This window comes from Schistocerca cancellata, chromosome 9 (assembly GCF_023864275.1).
Source record: "Schistocerca cancellata isolate TAMUIC-IGC-003103 chromosome 9, iqSchCanc2.1, whole genome shotgun sequence".
Classification (NCBI taxonomy): domain Eukaryota; kingdom Metazoa; phylum Arthropoda; class Insecta; order Orthoptera; family Acrididae; genus Schistocerca; species Schistocerca cancellata.
Genome location: NC_064634.1, coordinates 204,998,970 through 205,019,269, shown reverse-complemented (window position 1 = coordinate 205,019,269; position 20,300 = coordinate 204,998,970). Strand labels below are relative to the sequence as shown.

The window sequence follows — 20,300 nt, the reverse complement described above, 5'->3', positions numbered from 1 at the left end:
TTCTATGATCCACTACCATATCATACCTTTTTAAAAAAAAATTATTTTATTTTGTCTTTTAAGCCCTACGGCCATCTTCTGAATAAAAAGACGCCCAGTGACTCCGGAAAGCGACAGATGACACTTTATCTCTAACATAAATTTTTGCTCATGACGTAATCTATCGCCCATGGATGTTTGATGCAAAGACTTTGAAACATCCTCTATATAGCATCTTTCCAAGTTTTCAGCTCACATTATACTTGCTCAATATGAGCACTGTTTCTGACGTGGTAAACGTCAATATGAGTAGCATATGCATGCGACTGCCCGCTTTGTAAATCTGTTCATTGAGTTACATATCTGCAGGCACGAACTAATTTGATGTGACAAAACAGACCGAATGACACGTCTACAGGTTCTGATATACCTGCCCCTAGTGGTACACGCTTCGAGTCTGTCTCCAAATCGCCAGATTGGTGGGGTGTTAGGTGTGCTCAATCCACAACAATAAGTAAAAATACACTAAACAATAAGTATAAATACAGGGTTATTACAAATGATTGAAGCAATTTCACAGCTCTACAATAACTGTATTATTTGCGATACTTTCACAATGCTTTGCACACACATACAAAAACTCAAAAAGTTTTTTTAGGCATTCACAAATGTTCGATATGTGCCCCTTTAGTGATTCGGCAGACATCAAGCCGATAATCAAGTTCTTCCCACACTCGGCGCAGCATGTCCCCATCAATGAGTTCGAAAGCATCGTTGATGCGAGCTCGCAGTTCTGGCACGTTTCTTGGTAGAGGAGGTTTAAACACTGAATCTTTCACATAACCCCACAGAAAGAAATCGCATGGGGTTAAGTTGGGAGAGCGTGGAGGCCATGACATGAATTGCTGATCATGATCTCCACCACGACCGATCCATCGGTTTTCCAATCTCCTGTTTAAGAAATGCCGAACATCATGATGGAAGTGTGGTGGAGCACCATCCTGTTGAAAGATGAAGTCGGCGCTGTCGGTCTCCAGTTGTGGCATGAGCCAAGTTTCCAGCATGACCAGATACACGTGTGCTGTAACGTTTTTTTCGCAGAAGAAAAAGGGGCCGTAAACTTTAAACCGTGAGATTGCACAAAATACGTTAACTTTTGGTGAATTGCGAATTTGCTGCACGAATGCGAGAGGATTCTCTACCGCCCAGATTCGCACATTGTGTCTGTTCACTTCACCATTAAGAAAAAATGTTGCTTTATCACTGAAAACAAGTTTCGCACTGAACGCATCCTCTTCCATGGGCTGTTGCAACCGTGCCGAAAATTCAAAGCGTTTGACTTTGTCATCGGGCGTCAGGGCTTGTAGCAATTGTAAACGGTAAGGCTTCTGCTTTAGCCTTTTCCGTAAGATTTTCCAAACCGTCGGCTGTGGTACATTTAGCTCCCTGCTTGCTTTATTCGTCGACTTCCGCGGGCTACGCGTGAAACTTGCCCGCACGCGTTCAACCGTTTCTTCGCTCACTGCAGGCCGACCCGTTGATTTCCCCTTACAGAGGCATCCAGAAGCTTTAAACTGCGCATACCATTGCTGAATGGAGTTAGCAGTTGGTGGATCATTGTTGAACTTCGTCCTGAAGTGTCGTTGCACTGTGTGACTGATGTGATTGCATGTCAAGCACGACATACGCTTTCTCGGCTCCTGTCGCCATTTTGTTTCACTGCGCTCTCGAGCGCTCTGGCGGCAGAAACCTGAAGTGCGGCTTCAGCCGAACAAAACTTTATGAGTTTTTCTACGTATCTGTAGTGTGTCGTGACCATATGTCAATGAATGGAGCTACAGTGAATTTATGGAATCGCTTCAATCATTTGTAATAGCCCTGTACATTTTTGATTCTCTGTATACAGGTCGGTGGAGGTAGTGTAAAACTACCCCCAAATCATGAAACTGTATCTACTCCAGCTTAATTTCCGCATCCAACTACACTACCCATCTTATTAACGTGGCCACCTGTCAAAACCGTGAATAACCTCTTCTGCAGGGAGATGTTAAGGAAGAGAGTCAATGAGGTTCTGGAACGAACCGACAGAGTCGTGGATCTATGCCAACTCTAGTCCACTTGCAAGCTTCGCTAGGATTCTCAGTTGAGGGTCCACGCCACAAACAGCCCGATCTAGGTGGTCCCACAGATTCTCGACTGGGTTTAAATCCTGAGAGTTTGGTGCTCACGGCAGTAGAGTTAACTCCCCTGGTGCTCTTCAGACTGCACACTTGTACTGCAAAGTGGGTGACACGTTCCATTGTCTTACTGGTAGATTCCATCATTCTGCGGAGTTGGATTGATTTGGGGGAAGAGACCAAACAGAGAGGTCATCGGATTAGGGAAGGATGGGAAAGTAAGTCGGCCACCTGTCAAAAGCGTGAATAACCCCTTCTGCAGGGAGATGTTAAGGAAGAGAGTCAGTGAGGTTCTGGAACGAACCGACAGAGTTGTGGATCTATGCCAACTCTAGTCCACTTGCAAGCTTCGCTAGGATTCTCAGTTGAGGGTCCATGCCACAAACAGCCCGATCGAGGTGGTCCCACAGATTCTCGACTGGGTTTAAATCCTGAGAGTTTGGTGCTCATGGCAGTAGAGTTAACTCCCCTGGTGCTCTTCAGACTGCACACTTGTACTGCAAAGTGGATGACACGTTCCATTGTCTTGCTGGTAGATTCCATCATTCTGCGGAGTTTGATTGATTTAGGGGAAGAGACCAAACAGAGAGGTCATCGGATTAGGGAAGGATGGGAAAGTAAGTCGGCCACCTGTCAAAAGCGTGAATAACCCCTTCTGCAGGGAGGTGTTAAGGAAGAGAGTCAATGAGGTTCTGGAACGAACCGACGGAGTTGTGGATCTATGCCAACTCTAGTCCACTTGCAAGCTTCGCTAGGATTCTCGGTTGAGGGTCCATGCCACAAGCAGCCCGATCGAGGTGGTCCCACAGATTCTCGACTGGGTTTAAATCCTGAGAGTTTGGTGCTCACGGCAATAGAGTTAACTCCCCTGGTGCTCTTCAGACTGCACACTTTTACTGCAAAGTGGGTGACACGTTCCATTGTCTTGCTGGTAGATTCCATCATTCCGCGGAGTTGGATTGATTTGGGGGAAGAGACCAAACAGAGAGGTCATCGGATTAGGGAAGGGTGGGAAAGTAAGTCGGCCGCGTCCTGTCAAAGGAACCAGCCTGGCATTTGCCTGAAGTGATTTAGGCAAACCACGGAAAACTTAAATCAGGATGGTCGGATACGGGATTGAACCGTCGTCCTTCCGAACGCGAGTCCAGTGTGCTAACCACTGCGCCACTTCGCTCGGTAGATGCCGAGGGAAAACAAACTGCATGTAGGGGGCGAGCATTGGCTCCAAGAGTGGATGAATACTTATGTTGATCCATTGTGCCTTCCAGAATCACAAGATCACCCAGGGAATGCTACAAAAATATTACCCAGACCAACACGCTCCTTCCTCCGACCTGGACCCTTCCGACAATTGCTGCAAGGCCGTACATGCCAGCGGCAGCCTGTGCGATGGAGGATACAACGCGATTCATCTTAAAAAGCCACCTGTCGCCACTCAGTGGGCTTCCACTTGCAGTCCTGGCGTGCAAAGTCTAGCCTTTGTCGCCAATGAACAGCAGTCAGCATGGGTGCATGAACTAGGCGCCTGCTGCGGAGGCCCACACGCAGCAACGTTCGCTGAACGGTCATTGAGGAGGCATTGCTGGTAACCCTTGTTTCATCTGGGCTGTCAGTTGCTCAACAGTTGCACGTCTATTCGCCCGTACACATCTCCAAAGCTGTCGTTCACTCCCGTCATCTATGGTCCATACTGCACCGCAGTTGCCTCGGCTACAGGTTTGGATAGTGCCATTTTGCCATATACAATACACTTTAACCGAAGCGGCAGGCGAACAGTTCACAAAACTAGCCATTTCGGGAATATTTCCACCCTAGGCCCGAAAGTCAATCATCATGCCCTCTTGAACGCCAGATAATCACTCTGTTTCTGCATTAAATCAATGACTGCACTGTGTTTTTCTCGTGTCTCCGACTCGGTTTATATACGCTCCACTGCTAGTAATTTCAGGTGTGCCGCAGGGGAGTGTCATAGGACCGTTGCTATTCACAATATACATAAATGACCTGGTGGATGACATCGGAAGTTCACTGAGGCTTTTTGCAGATGATGCTGTGGTGTATCGAGAGGTTGTAACAATGGAAAATTGTACTGAAATGCAGGAGGATCTGCAGCGAATTGACGCATGGTGCAGGGAATGGCAATTGAATCTCAATGTAGACAAGTGTAATGTGCTGCGAATACACAGAAAGATAGATCCTTTATCATTTAGCTACAAAATAGCAGGTCAGCAACTGGAAGCAGTTACTACCATAAATTATCTGGGAGTACGCATTAGGAGTGATTTAAAATGGAATGATCATATATTGTTGATCGTCCGTAAAGCAGATGCCAGACTGAGATTCATTGGAAGAATTCTAAGGAAATGCAATCCGAAAACAAAGGAAGTAGGTTACAGTACGCTTGTTCGCCCACTGCTTGAATACTGCTCAGCAGTGTGGGATCCGTACCAGATAGGGTTGATACAAGACATAGAGAAGATCCAACGGAGAGCAGCGCGCTTCGTTACAGGATCATTTAGTAATCGCGAAAGCGTTACGGAGATGATAGATAAACTCCAGTGGAAGACTCTGCAGGAGAGACGCTCAGTAGCTCGGTACGGGCTTTTGTCAAAGTTTCGAGAACATACCTTCACCGAAGAGTCAAGCAGTATATTGCTCCCTCCTACGTATATCTCGCGAAGAGACCATGAGGATAAAATCAGAGAGATTAGAGCCCACACAGAGGCATACCGACAATCCTTCTTTCCACGAACAATACGAGACTGGAATAGAAGGGAGAACCGATAGAGGTACTCAGGGTACCCTCCGCCACACACCGTCAGGTGGCTTGCGGAGTATGGATGTAGATGTAGTCATGTCTCCTGTGGGTGGTTATTGCACGTTGACGTCGAACGTAGGTAGTAGTCCAGTTAATGTGACTGGACCGTGTGTCTTCTCCCGATCGTGTTCTCTACCAGTTATACAGTTTCCACACCACTTTTAACTCCTAGAACACTTCCACTTCTCCTACTTCTCTCCCATGATCCTATAGTACTTCCCATCCTTGAGAATCCTGTTCTGCTACCATGCCTCTACCAACATACCTACCATTCATGACCTTCGGCTGGACCCTGAAATGTACGCTTCCTTCCACCCGTAGCCTACGCTGCTCATCCTGAATGAAGGCTGCAACCAACCTTTTCCTGCCCTGTTGTCTTTCCACGCATCTTCTAACATCTACATCGCATCTATCAGTTCTTTCCCACATAGATTGCATACGCTCCTTTCCATATAACATCCACTCCAATTCGTCCCATACTGCAGTCCATACACACAGTTTCGACGAACCCCCATTACATTAAACCTCATAACGAAAAAAGTGCACAACGTATCACCACCATCTACATCTGCATCTGCACCTACAGCTACAACCACATTTACATCTACCTCTACATCTGTACTCTGGAGGCCAGAGAGTACCAATTATGGTATCACAGGTTAGGCTGAGGTCAGAGTGCCACCGACGACGGTCGCCGGACGCCATCGACAGAGGCTCAAAATGGTTAAAATGGCTCTGAGCACTATGGGACTTAACTTCTGAGGTCACCAGTCCCCTAGAATCTAGAACTAATTAAACCTAACTAACCTAAGGACATCACACACATCCATGCCCTAGGCAGGATTCGAACCTGCGACCGTAGCGGTCACGCGGTTCCAGACTGAAGCGCCTAGATCCGGCCGAGAGAGGCTGCCCAATAACATCACCCGACTGTTTAGTATTTTGTCCGTCATAAGCGACTGTAGTCGTATATAGTGAATTAATAAGCAAAAAGTTGCATAAAAGAAATTTAGTATCTTGACCGGATCCGGGCACTTAGTGCCCTTCTTCAGAAGTGTATGCACTTTATTATTAGCACTCGCAAATAATGCGATAAGCATAATAACCTTCTGAAGAAGGGCACTAAGTGCCCGAAACCGGTCAAGAAATTAAATTTCTTTGATGCAGTCGGTTGCTGATTATTTCATTATATCGCCCGACTGATGGTTTGCAGTGCGTCCGATCTCGTTGGTCGGTTTTTGGTGGGATGAATACCGTCACACATACGTGCTTGGAGACGAATCCTGCGTTACTATTAAAACGACACCGACTGCAAGTGAATGAGCTAAGCTTGCCTCGAGAAGAAGCCCTTGTCAGTTATTGGAACAAAAAGGCGTTTTACGATTATCTGAGAACGAAGAAAGAGACGTCCTGTCACATATTTAGTCGTAAGCACATGGTATCTTTTTCATTATTAATTCTATTTGAATACCTTGGCAATAAGTGCTGTTGCTCTATATCTGGTATTAACTCCAATTGTGCCAGAGTAATATTCAGTAGAGCATCTCACACTAAGGCTTTTGAAGTAGTATAACGAGCAGGACACAATTTTTTAACTGTATTTGCTCGCTGATCATCTTTGTCCTTCAGTTTGTGCAATCAGTTAACTGGAAGTGAATAATTTTATTTCTCCTTTGGTTAACATATACTTCATAGTTAATAATTAGTGTAGCAGTTTTGAAATAACAACAGAACGAAAACAATTTTATTGCAAAAATGTCGCAGAGGAAATTACTTTTACATTATGTAACTTAAATTGATGTACTTTCCTCAGTTATACTCCAAACTAGAAGCTGTTAGGCATAAGCTATTTCTATGGATGTTGAGAGAAACCTGCCATAGTTCCTGTGGAATCACAGGCATGGTGCCATTATCTGAGGCACCAACTGGGTGACAACACTCATTGACAGACATCTCCACGTCTATAGAAATGTCTTAAGCCTCACAACTCCTAGTTTGGAGTACAACCGAGGAAACGACAGTATAGGAGCTGTGAGGCATAAGATATTTTTGTGGACATTGAAGGAAGTATGCCACAGTTTTAGTGATATCACATCCATGATGCCCCGGAAAACGGTATCTAAAACTAATGGTCCTTTCGAAAGTTTTCTAATAGAGCAATTGTTGTGATAATTAAACTATTAAAGTTAAATAAATATAATTTCGAATACTGCTATACTCAATGTTATGCAGTACACTTCTGGAGGTAGTATCGGGGACTTAGTAGATCAAGTTTTATGTAGAAACACATGTCCAGGAACGTCATCCAACGGCGTTACGGAGCATCCAATTTATGGGCGCCGGCTCCTATAAATTTATGTACATTGATCAGCCATAACATTATAACCACCTGCCTAATAGCCAGTACGTCCACCTTTGTCGCGGACAATGGACACGTCGCGGACACGTCGTGGTGCGGAACCAACGAGGGCTAGGAAGTTAACTGCAGGGAGTTGGCACCACATCTGCATACACAAGTCACATAATTTCCGTAAATACTGGGGAAGGGGGCGATGAGCTCTGATCCTACGTTCAATCACTTCCCGGATGTGTTAGATCGGGTGAGGGGGGAGGGGATCAGTAGATTAATTGGATCTCGTCACTGTGTTCCTCGAACCTTCCATCACACTCCTCGCCTGTTGACGTGTCGCATTATCTTGTTGAAAAATGTCACTGACGTCGGGAAACATGGGCGTTATGAAGTGGTGTACGTGGTCTGCAACCAGTGTACGACACTGTTTGGCCGTCATGGTGCCCCGGACGAGCTCCATTGGACCCATGGATGTCCACCTGAATGTTCCCCAGAGTATAATGGAGCCACCGCCACCTTGTCTCCGTCCCGCAGTGCAGGTGTCAAGGAGCTGTTCCTCTGGAAGACGACTGATTTGCGCCCTTCCATCGGCATGATGAAGAAGGTATTGGGATTCATCCGACCATGCAACGTTCTGCCGTTGCACCAACGTCCAGTGCCGATGGACACGTGCCCATTTCAGTCGTAGTTGCCGATGTTGTGGTGTTAACGTTATTACATGCATGGGCCGTCGGTTGCGGAGTGTTCGGTGGACTGAGTGTTCATACACATTTGTAACCGGCCCATCATGAAAGTCTGATGTTAGTCTCGCCACAGTTCGTCGCCTGTCCCGTTTTACCAGTCTGCCAAGCCTTCGATGCCCTACATATGTAATGAGGAGCGACCGCCCAACCCCACGACGTATGGACGCTCATTCACCTTGGTTTCGCCACGTGATGAAGACACTCACCATAGTACTCCTCGAACACTCGACGGGTTCTGCATTTTGCGAAATGATCGTGTCGAGCCTCCGGGCCATCACAATCTGCTCTCGTTCAAACTCAAATACACTCCTGGAAATGGAAAAAAGAACACATTGACACCGGTGTGTCAGACCCACCATACTTGCTCCGGACACTGCGAGAGGGCTGTACAAGCAATGATCACACGCACGGCACAGCGGACACACCAGGAACCGCGGTGTTGGCCGTCGAATGGCGCTAGCTGTGCAGCATTTGTGCACCGCCGCCGTCAGTGTCTGCCAGTTTGCCGTGGCATACGGAGCTCCATCGCAGTCTTTAACACTGGTAGCATGCCGCGACAGCGTGGACGTGAACCGTATGTGCAGTTGACGGACTTTGAGCGAGGGCGTATAGTGGGCATGCGGGAGGCCGGGTGGACGTACCGCCGAATTGCTCAACACGTGGGGCGTGAGGTCTCCACAGTACATCGATGTTGTCGCCAGTGGTCGGCGGAAGGTGCACGTGCCCGTCGACATGGGACCGGACCGCAGCGACGCACGGATGCACGCCAAGACCGTAGGATCGTACGCAGTGCCGTAGGGGACCGCACCGCCACTTCCCAGCAAATTAGGGACACTGTTGCTCCTGGGGTATCGGCGAGGACCATTCGCAACCGTCTCCATGAAGCTGGGCTACGGTCCCGCACACCGTTAGGCCGTCTTCCGCTCACGCCCCAACATCGTGCAGCCCGCCTCCAGTGGTGTCGCGACAGGCGTGAATGGAGGGACGAATGGAGACGTGTCGTCTTCAGCGATGAGAGTCGCTTCTGCCTTGGTGCCAATGATGCAATGATGGTCGTATGCGTGTTTGGCGCCGTGGAGGTGAGCGCCACAATCAGGACTGCATACGACCGAGGCACACAGGGCCAACACCCGGCATCATGGTGTGGGGAGCGATCTCCTACACTGGCCGTACACCACTGGTGATCGTCGAGGGGACACTGAATAGTGCACGGTACATCCAAACCGTCATCGAACCCATCGTTCTACCATTCCTAGACCGGCAAGGGAACTTGCTGTTCCAACAGGACAATGCACGTCCGCATGTATCCCGTGCCACCCAACGTGCTCTAGAAGGTGTAAGTCAACTACCCTGGCCAGCAAGATCTCCGGATCTGTCCCCCATTGAGCATGTTTGGGACTGGATGAAGCGTCGTCTCACGCGGTCTGCACGTCCAGCACGAACGCTGGTTCAACTGAGGCGCCAGGTGGAAATGGCATGGCAAGCCGTTCCACAGGACTACATCCAGCATCTGTACGATCGTCTCCATGGGAGAATAGCAGCCTGCATTGCTGCGAAAGGTGGATATACACTGTACTAGTGCCGACATTGTGCATGCTCTGTTGCCTGTGTCTATGTGCCTGTGGTTCTGTCAGTGTGATCATGTGATGTATCTGACCCCAGGAATGTGTCAATAAAGTTTCCCCTTCCTGGGACAATGAATTCACGGTGTTCTTATTTCAATTTCCAGGAGTGTAGATAGCGCGCCTTCCCCATTCTACACACGGACAGCACGGTCATTGATACTACATACATCGTGTGTGTGTGCGCGCCTGACTACAGTTATTCCTCCATAGTAGACGCTGCTATCGGCTGCCGGGTTTATATCGATAGTAGGTCGGTGGTCATAATGTTCTGGCTGATCGGTGTATATACGGGGTGGTTCCGTGATGAAGTTGCAAACTTGCAAGGATGTGTAGACGTATAAATGTATCAATCAGGGGTAAGGGTCGTTCTTTGGAAGCGAAAGAATCGAAAGTTACAAATCATTCTGATACCAATAATAGTGTAATACTTGCACCGGTACTGTTGTTGCTAAGAATAATGGGTATGCAGCTTTCAGAGGTGGTAGTATGGACCAGGACAAGAAAAATATCTAGTGAACATGGGTTCTAAAATGCATACCTCAAGAGCTGTGAGCACTTGTTCATCTTCGCTAGTGTGAAAAACATCTCCCCTATTGAGCAAGTGTTCAAAGCTCTTAGCGTATGCATTTCAGAGCCCATGTTTACTAGACATTTTTCTTGATCCGGTCCATACTACCACCTCTGAAAGTTGCCTACCTACAGTCCTAGCAACAACAGTATCAGTAGATGTATCCCACTGTCAGAGGTTTCATAACGGTTTTAGCTTGTAAATTTCGACTCGTTCGTTTTCGTTACAGGGACCCTGACCTAAAAGTGATACATTTATCCTCCTACATCGTGCTAGAAGGTCTGTAACAGCATCGTGGAGTCACGCTATATATACATACAAAGGGCGTTTAAAAAGTTTTGCACAGTCGTCTCTAATTTTTTTATTTTTTACAGGAGGAGAATGAAATTTTTTGTGTACATATTTGGAACATTTAGCTATTCATTGAGCCTACTCAGTGTAGCCTTCATCAGCTGTGACGCATCTGGCCCAACGTTCTTTCCTTGATGTAAATGCACTTTGATAAAATTCTGGGTATTGACTTTTACACCATCGCTTGACACAGGAAATAAGGTCTTTCTCACTATCAAATGTTTTGCGACGCAGGTGCGCCTTCAGACGACCAAAGAGGTAAAAATCAGATGGAGCCAAGTCCGGACTATAGGGAGGATGAGGAAAAATTTTCCAACCCATTTTCCAGCTTTCCTCCTGCGTCATAAGGGCTGTATGGGGTTTGGCGTTGTCATGGTGTAGTCTGATGTGCTGACCCTGAAGCTGTGTCCTCCCCATAAACAGGGAGCAACTTCCTATGAATCGATGTCTCTGAATCATCGCCAGCCTTGAAGAGGAACTCCATCATCGACCGTTGTCGCAAGCTGACATCTACTTCACGGTCCATTGTGGCTCACCTGTAAATAAAAGAAAATACTTTTAGATACCAACTTATGGTTAAATGTTCCAAGTATATTCACAAAAAATTTCATTCTCCTGCTGCAAAAAATAGAAAAAAATTAGTGACGACTGTGCAAAACTTCTTGAAACCCCTTTGTACATACATTTACAGGCGCCGGGGCTATAGCTCTGACTCTCTGTAACGTCGTTGGATGACGTTTCGGACATGAGTTACTACGTAAAACTTGATCTACTAAGTCCCATCTTCAACCTCTAGAAGTGTGTAAGATGTACTGTGAAACACTCTGTATACACTACTGGCTATTAAAATTGCTACACCAAGAAAAAATGCAGATGATAAACGGGTATTCATTGGACAAATATATTATACTAAAACTGACATGTGATTACATTTTCACGCAATTTGGGTGCATAGATCCTGAGAAATCAGTACTCAGAACAACCACCTATGGCCGTAATAACGGCCTTGATACGCCTGGGCATTGAGTCAAACAGAACTTGGATGGCGTGTACATGTACAGCTGCCCATGCAGCTTCGACACGATACCACGGTTCATCAGGAGTAGCGACTGGCGTATTGTGACGAACCAGTTGCTCGGCCACCATTGACCAGACGTTTTCAATTGCTGAGAGCTCTGTAGAATGTGGTATCCAGGGCAACAGTCGAGCATTTTCTGTATCCAGAAAGGACCGTACAGGATCTACAACATGCGGCCGTGCATTATCCTGCTGAAATGTAGGGTTTCGCAGGGATCGAATGAAGGGTAGAGGCACGGGTCGTAGCACATCTGAAATGTAACGTCCACTGTTCAAAGTGCCGTCAATGCGAATTAGAGGTGACCGATACGTGTAACCAATGGCACCCCCTACCATCACGCCGGGTGATACGCCACTATGGCGATGACGAATACACGCTTCCAATGTGCGTTCACCGCGATGTCGCCAAACACGTATGCGACCCTCATGATGCTGTAAACAGAACCTGGATTCATCCGAAAAAATGACGTTTTACCATTCGTGCACCCAGGTCCGTCGTTGAGTACACCATCGCAGGCGCTTCTGTCTGTGGCGCAGCGTCAAGGGTTACCGCTGATAGTCAAAGCTGCTGCAAACGTCGTCGAACTGTTCGTGCAGATGGTGGTTGTCTTGCAAACGTCCCCATTTGTTGACGCAGGGATTGGGACGTGGCAGCACGATCCGTTACAGCCATGCGGATAAGATGCCTGTCATCTCGACTGCTAGTGATACAAGGCCGTTGGGATCCAGCACGGCGTTCCGTATTACCCTCCTGAACCCACCGATTCAATATTCTGCTAACCGTCATTTGAACTCGATCAACGCGAGCAGCAATGTCGCGATACGATAAACTGCAATCGCTATAGGCTACAATCCGACCTTTATCAAAGTCGGAAACGTGATGGTACGCATTTCTCCTCCTTACACGAGGCATCACAACAATGTTTCACCAGGCAACGCCGGTCAACTGCTGTTTGTGTATGAAACTTTCCTCATGTCAGCACGTTGTAGGTGTCGCCACCGGCGCCAACCTTGTGTGAATGCTCTGAAAAGCTAATCATTTGCATATCACAGCATCTTCTTCCTGTCGGTTAAATTTCGTCTCTGTAACACGTCGTCTTCATGGTGTAGCAATTTTAATGGCCAGTAGTGTAAATGTAACATCTACATCTACATCTATACTCCGCGAGCCACCTTACGGTGTGTGGCGGAGGGTACTTATTGTACCACTATCTGATCCCCCCTTCCCTGTTCCATTCACGAATTGTGCGTGGGAAGAACGACTGCTTGTAAGTCTCCGTATTTGCTCTAATTTCTCGGATCTTTTCGTTGTGATCATTACGCGAGATATATGTGGGCGGTAGTAATATGTTGCCCATCTCTTCCCGGAATGTGCTCTCTCGTAATTTCGATAATAAACCTCTCCGTATTGCGTAACGCCTTTCTTGAAGTGTCCGCCACTGGAGCTTGTTCAGCATCTCCGTAACGCTCTCGCGCTGACTAAATGTCCCCATGACGAATCGCGCTGCTTTTCGCTGGATCATGTCTATCTCTTCTATTAATCCAACCTGGTAAGGGTCCCATACTGATGAGCAATACTCAAGAATCGGACGAACAAGCGTTTTGTAAGCTACTTCTTTCGTCGATGAGTCACATTTTCTTAGAATTCTTCCTATGAATCTCAACCTGGCGCCTGCTTTTCCCACTATTTGTTTTATGTGATCATTCCACTTCAGATCGCTCCGGATAGTAACTCCTAAGTATTTTACGGTCGTTACCGCTTCCAATGATTTACCACCTATGGCATAATCGTACTGGAATGGATTTCTGCCCCTATGTATGCGCATTATATTACATTTATCTACGTTTAGGGAAAGCTGCCAGCTGTCGCACCATGCATTAATCCTCTGCAGGTCTTCCTGGAGTACGTACGAGTCTTCTGATGTTGCTACTTTCTTGTAGACAACCGTGTCATCTGCAAATAGCCTCACGGAGCTACCGATGTTGTCAACTAAGTCATTTATGTATATTGTAAACAATAAAGGTCCTATCACGCTTCCTTGCGGTACTCCCGAAATTACCTCTACATCTGCAGATTTTGAACCGTTAAGAATGACATGTTGTGTTCTTTCTTCTAGGAAATCCTGAATCCAATCACAAACCTGGTCCGATATTCCGTAAGCTCGTATTTTTTTCACTAAACGTAAGTGCGGAACCGTATCAAATGCCTTCCTGAAGTCCAGGAATACGGCATCAATCTGCTCGCCAGTGTCTACGGCACTGTGAATTTCTTGGGCAAATAGGGCGAGCTGAGTTTCACATGATCTCTGTTTGCGGAATCCATGTTGGTTATGATGAAGGAGATTTGTATTATCTAAGAACGTCATAATACGAGAACACAAAACATGTTCCATTATTCTACAACAGATTGACGTAAGCGAAATAGGCCTATAATTATTCGCATCTGATTTATGACCCTTCTTGAAAATGGGAACGACCTGCGCTTTCTTCCAGTCGCTAGGTACTTTACGTTCTTCCAGCGATCTACGATAAATTGCTGATAGAAAGGGGGCAAGTTCTTTAGCATAATCACTGTAGAATCTTAAGGGTATCTCGTCTGGTCCGGATGCTTTTCCGCTACTAAGTGATAGCAGTTGTTTTTCAATTCCGATATCGTTTATTTCAATATTTTCCATTTTGGCGTCCGTGCGACGGCTGAAGTCAGGGACCGTGTTACGATTTTCCGCAGTGAAACAGTTTCGGAACACTGAATTCAGTATTTCTGCCTTTCTTCGGTCGTCCTCTGTTTCGGTGCCATCGTGGTCAACGAGTGACTGAATAGGGGATTTAGATCCGCTTACCGATTTTACATATGACCAAAACTTTTTAGGGTTCTTGTTTAGATTGTTTGCCAATGTTTTATGTTCGAATTCGTTGAATGCTTCTCTCATTGCTCTCTTTACGCTCTTTTTCGCTTCGTTCAGCTTTTCCTTATCAGCTATGATTCGACTACTCTTAAACCTATGATGAAGCTTTCTTTGTTTCCGTAGTACCTTTCGTACATGATTGTTATACCACGGTGGATCTTTCCCCTCGCTTTGGACCTTAGTCGGTACGAAATGTAACGTTCTAAGAGTTACAGATGAGGAGTAATGGTTTCTTAAAACTTAGGGTGATAAAGCTTCCTGTTTACGTTCAGGCCCCCTTAAAAATAGTGTATGTTTCTACAATGTAATAATTACTTTCTCTTTTGCAGGAAATTGAGAACATGGAGACGTTAATCACACAAGACGTCGCATTTAAAGAGCTGGAATCTCATTTCCTTAATGGGATAACACTGAATTATACGGAAATAGCAGGATGCCGGTTTCCGAACCTCAGCAGCGATTCGTTGTACATTGAGAGCCTGCAGGTGGTGGTGAAGAGCAACAAATTCGCCAGCCTGGGCGCACGCGCCCTGACGGTGCAGTCAGAGGACGCTACCGTGTCGGATAACACCTTCGCGGCCCTGGCCAGCGGCAGCATACGGTGGCACCACTGGTCCCAGGGAGGAAAGTCGAGGCTGTCGTTCCAGAGGAACACCATCCAGGCGCTGGAGGCGGGCGCGCTGTCCGGACTGAGAGCCGGCGACAGCTCGACGTCGATCTCCGACAACGTGCTGCTGTGCCTTGCTGAAGAGTACGAGAGCTGCAGGGAGCTGGCCGTCTCCGACGACCTGCGAGTGTGTGACGCCGAGGACGTGTGTCCCTACCGGAAGAGGACCGGCGTGACGGAGGCGCTGGCCAAGGCGCGCGGCTGCGCTGCGGGCAGCCCGCTGTCTGCAGAGCAGTGCGCCGTGCTCGCGGTGGGCAGCAAACCCTCTGGGGCGGCCTGTCTGCACGCTCCATCCTCCGTGGTCGGCGTCGCCGCTGCCATCGCTCTGCTGGCGACCACCTGGTTCACCGTCTAGCAGCCTGTGCTCGATGCGCGCCCGGAAGGCCAACTATACTAACAGACGCACAGTGTCTCGCTTTAACCGTGAAGGACGGTACAACAAGTAACGATGATTTGACCTTAATAAATTTATTGAGACCAAGACGACTTTACCATGAAGTAAAAGGTGCACATTCCAATAATTGTTTTCTGAATAACACAATTCAAAACGTGGGCCAAAACCGTCATTTTTCCTTACGTTGGGTTTCACAACCGTTAGGAATTTGGCTGAGGTTGAAACCATTTTTGTGCCAGGGCTTTCGTCAGAGGTTTAGAATATATTATTGATCTCTTTCGACTGTTGCGCTATTGTCAAGTGATACCTGAAATATGAGAAACAGACCTTGACTGTATTCAGATGCAGACTATCATGTACATTAAAATGTTATAACCATAAAACTTTTCGAGACGTAAGAGGAAACAAATCGTGAGGTAAACATTAATATATATTTGAAGAAATTCATGTTACCGGTGTAAGCAGCTTTTAGTGACTACTGCTTTATTGAAGTCTGGTTTCGGTAGGAAGGTCTATTTCTAAGTCAAAGTCAAAATATGTTAAAATAAAAACAACTTTACTAAAAAGAGCAGAAACAACCCTGGACAGTCTTTTGGGACAGTCATTTTGGTGAATATCGAGGTGGTTGTAGGAAGGGCAGATCATGTTCCGAACAAGTATTTAATGTGAAGTCAGTCACGCAGCATAGATTACTGAACTCAAAAGATATTACAGTAATGGTTGCCGATCTCAGAAAGGCCTTTCATTTCGTTCACAAACTGTAACTAAAATAGTTCAAGAATTTGGCGTAAAGTCTGAATTAGCAAATCTAATTTGTGAAACACTCACAGACACAATATTTAAAGAGAAAATGTATGGGAGGAATATCATAATCCTTTTGCTATCCCCAATTCTTTGTAACTGTATAACTGTATTCCAAAAAAAGACAGTGGGAATTTGGATTGAAGAACTGAATGAGTATAAGATTTCTAGAATAAGGCTGGGAAGAGAAAACGAAAATACTGGAATAAACTACCTTGAATTTTGTAGATGTCTTTCTGAAAATGTGGTATCTGCTGTCACATAAAATAATCTTTTAGAGGAAATAGCCAGGAGATTTGGCTTATGATTTATTTAAGAAAAATGAATTTTTTTTACAAACATTAAAAAATGCAAGCTGAGCATTACGAAAAAAGTATGTAGAAAAAAATAACATAAATGCTGAAGAAACAACTGACAGAGAGGTGTTTGGGGAAAAAATACTGGATGTGGAAGGATTCCAAGGTAAAAGAGTGAAAAAAACTGGTCTGATATGGTCGGAAGACACGATCAAAAAACATAGTCAACAGATCAAGGAGTAATGAAAGAAAAGGATAGAATAAAAATAAATAAGGAACTGAAATTGGCACATGGTTCTTAGTTGGGCATTCCAAGAAGGAGAAAGAAAGAATCATCCTGGTAGGAGAGCTTAACACTTAAAATGTCATCAAGAAAATTTACATCAAAACCTTCTGTACTACTGTCACATATATTTCAGTATTTCTTAATGTTAGAGTTGTTGAGGGATAAGTCGCAGTGTTGTGACAGACTTGTGCGGATATGCAATGTGCAGAACATTTGACGGCATTACCGAAGGTATCTGTACGTCATGCAATTGTGGCGGAGAATATATGACAACAGTACGGAAGATTTTGGTATAAATGTTCTTGACCAAGACGGGTGTTAATTAGAGTATGACGTTTCACGTCAGAACTTTCCCTATCCTATGTTCTTATTACAGTGTATTCTTATTTCGACTAGAAAATGGTATTTCTAGGTAAATTAGCTGCCAACAAAGCATTATCAATTTTTAAAAAAACCTTAGATTATAAGATGGATGACTTCAAATCTTAGGCCATGTAATTAAAACTTTACTTACATTTAAATGCACATCAAAGACATTTCAGTACAGTCCACTTACTTGTTTAGCCAAAATGAATTCGTGAATTGTACCGAAACGCCTTTGAGGCGCACCTAAATGTAACTGTAATTACACGTCGTGAGTTTCATTTAATCTTACGTCCCGAAAATTCTTCGTATTTATTTAAACGACACTTCTACGACCTCAAGTATGTAAAATATTGGTTCCATTGTAATACGTGGGAACACTTCTACGAATATTAAATTATATCATAAACTTCAATATAACGATCAGTAGGACGACAGCAGTAATATTCCTAAATACATTGTTTAAAAATTGTGTATAAACATATACATAAAGCCATCAGTATAGTGCATATATGACACGAATGACTGGATGTATACTAGTATGTTACTCACAGATTCTATTAGAGACAAGTTCAGCATGTTATTACGATCTTGTACTGAGCAGAACATGGTCACTTTGTACTGACGCGACCAGTAAAAGACTGTTTATGTAGTGATGGCTGTGCGTGCATTACTCGAGACACATATTTTCATAAGGTGAACGGCAGGTAATAGTGTTCGACATATTTTCGACCAAAAGGAAATCTATTACATTCTGTTATGAAATCCTTGGAATTCTTAAAGTGAAGTTTTATTTAACTTGTAGTTTAAAGTTCAAAATTTGCAAAATGAACATCTGTCTAAAAATATGTTACAGAAAACTTTCATTCCCACTATTATGTGAAAAAATGTTTCCTACAATTTATAGATACACTGTGCTCACGGAATACAAGAAGGAAAGTTATTGCATTTTTATTTCGTGTGAGTTGGGACTATTTATTTGTTATTAGAAAGGTGCTTGTATGTTAAAGTGATGAAGACGTTTTATCTTTGTTATGTCATGTTTGTTTTTGTATTGTTTTTGTTATATAGTTCTGATTTGTAATGAAATGTCTAGAAGGACCAATGAAGTACCGAAAAATTAACATTTCTTTTGTTTCATTCATAACTTTGAGAGACATATTTATCAACTCATATTACATAGAAATGGTGTGTGTACCATACTTTCCACATCAACAGACCTAATAAGGACATGTACAAATGTTTGAGCCTACTGAATAAGAAATACAAGTCTAAAACATAATATTTAATTCCAATGTTAATTAATTTAAAATAATGACATCCATAATGTTATTTTCTTTATAGTACATTCTTCGTTTATAAAGCCATGGTATCCATAAATATTGCATAAATACTATATTGGTGATGATACATTTTGTGCAGTTACTAAATCTATTTTTTCGTCACTAAAGCGTTTCGTCTCAGTCTGTTGAAAGATCGTCAGATGCCTGAAAACTGCACACATTTTACAAATTGTTTCTACTGGAGGCTAGAAATCAGAACATTTATCAAGGTACTGAAGTGAGGTTCATTTCCTCCTCTGTTCCTGATCAGTAATGGAAGTCTTCTTTTGTTTTCAATACTAAACACTCGCATGGTGCACTCGTTTAAATACCGTGTCACGCCAAGACTCCGAAGTTCTTTTTGTTGATTTTTTATTTTATTATTTTTTATCTTTAGTCTGGCGTTTGTAGTTTCGTCATGTTATCCGATATTGGAGATAAGGTGATAGGAAAGAAGCAGCAAATGTCGGATATTGAGTGACTGTTATGTTATGAAGGGATGTCCACTCTGACGAGATGCTTTGAATCACAATCAGGATCTGATGACCGCCAAGTCTCTCCCCAGTCCAACATATCAGTGTACCATTACCCATACACAAATTACTTTTCACTATCAACGAAGATATAATCAGTGTTGGAATCACCACTCACTTGAATATCCAACTCTTTGTGCAATTCCATGACCCCAACAAATCACACCATTTGCCTGTTCCACATTCCACTTAAATGCCACAACCACATACTTCCAAATCCACAATCTTCTATCTTGATACCCTATTAAGCATATTTCACACAGAATGTATATTCTTAGTTTCCACAGCAGAAAAGAAAGCGAGTGGCAGGAATGCGGCTGCAGGTCGTTACAGGATCTACAGATGCACAATACATGTCATTTTAAAAATATCGTTAGTGTCATACAATAAATCTCATCACAACAAGGCTAACAATGGAGCGTAGTGGTAGGACAATATTTTTGGGGTGGCCAATCCACTGACCATAGGCAGCCACAGGCAGAAAGGAGCTGGTGGAAAGGCTTTGTCCTGCTCTCCACCTTACCTCTCGCAGGTATTCTTCTGAGCTACCTACTGTACTGCATAAAGTTCTCACCACAAGCACACCCAGACCCTTCTCCTTTGCCACAACTCCTGTAATGCTCTCCTAATAAATATCTTTTCCATACTATGTGATCTCGCGAGGTACTCACCTGTGTCCCATCTCCACTTAGATTGCCATACTACCAAGCATACGCCATTTGCACATTTTAAACACTCTTGTCAGTCATCACCTATGTCCCGTTTCCCACATTACCAGTCCTATGCCATTTGTACATTTTAGCCCAGTCACACCACACACAGTGGAATGACAGCTGCTCCTATGACAAGATACCAGCAGAATATCACAACCTACCATCAACAGTCTTTCAGCGTTTCATCAGTATCACCATATGAAACCAATGAAATCTGCATTTTGTAATCATAATTTAATTCACGGTTTTGTTTATTATAAAATAGTATTCACTCGTACTGCTCATGACTTTTCTTTATTTTCTCCATGCCACGTTATCAACATGCATTTTC

General features: G+C 44.5%; 1 protein-coding gene across 1 annotated transcript in view; it reads left to right on the top strand.

The window, feature by feature from the left end:
- Positions 1-18,527, top strand: part of LOC126101284 (uncharacterized) — a 73,671-nt gene extending 55,144 nt beyond the window's left edge. The window contains exon 3 of the mRNA XM_049911965.1: positions 14,924-18,527. Within this exon, the coding sequence (XP_049767922.1) occupies positions 14,924-15,616 (693 nt within the window). The 3' untranslated portion in view covers positions 15,617-18,527. The remainder of the gene's footprint in view (positions 1-14,923) is intronic.
- The last annotated feature ends 1,773 nt before the right edge of the window (positions 18,528-20,300 follow it).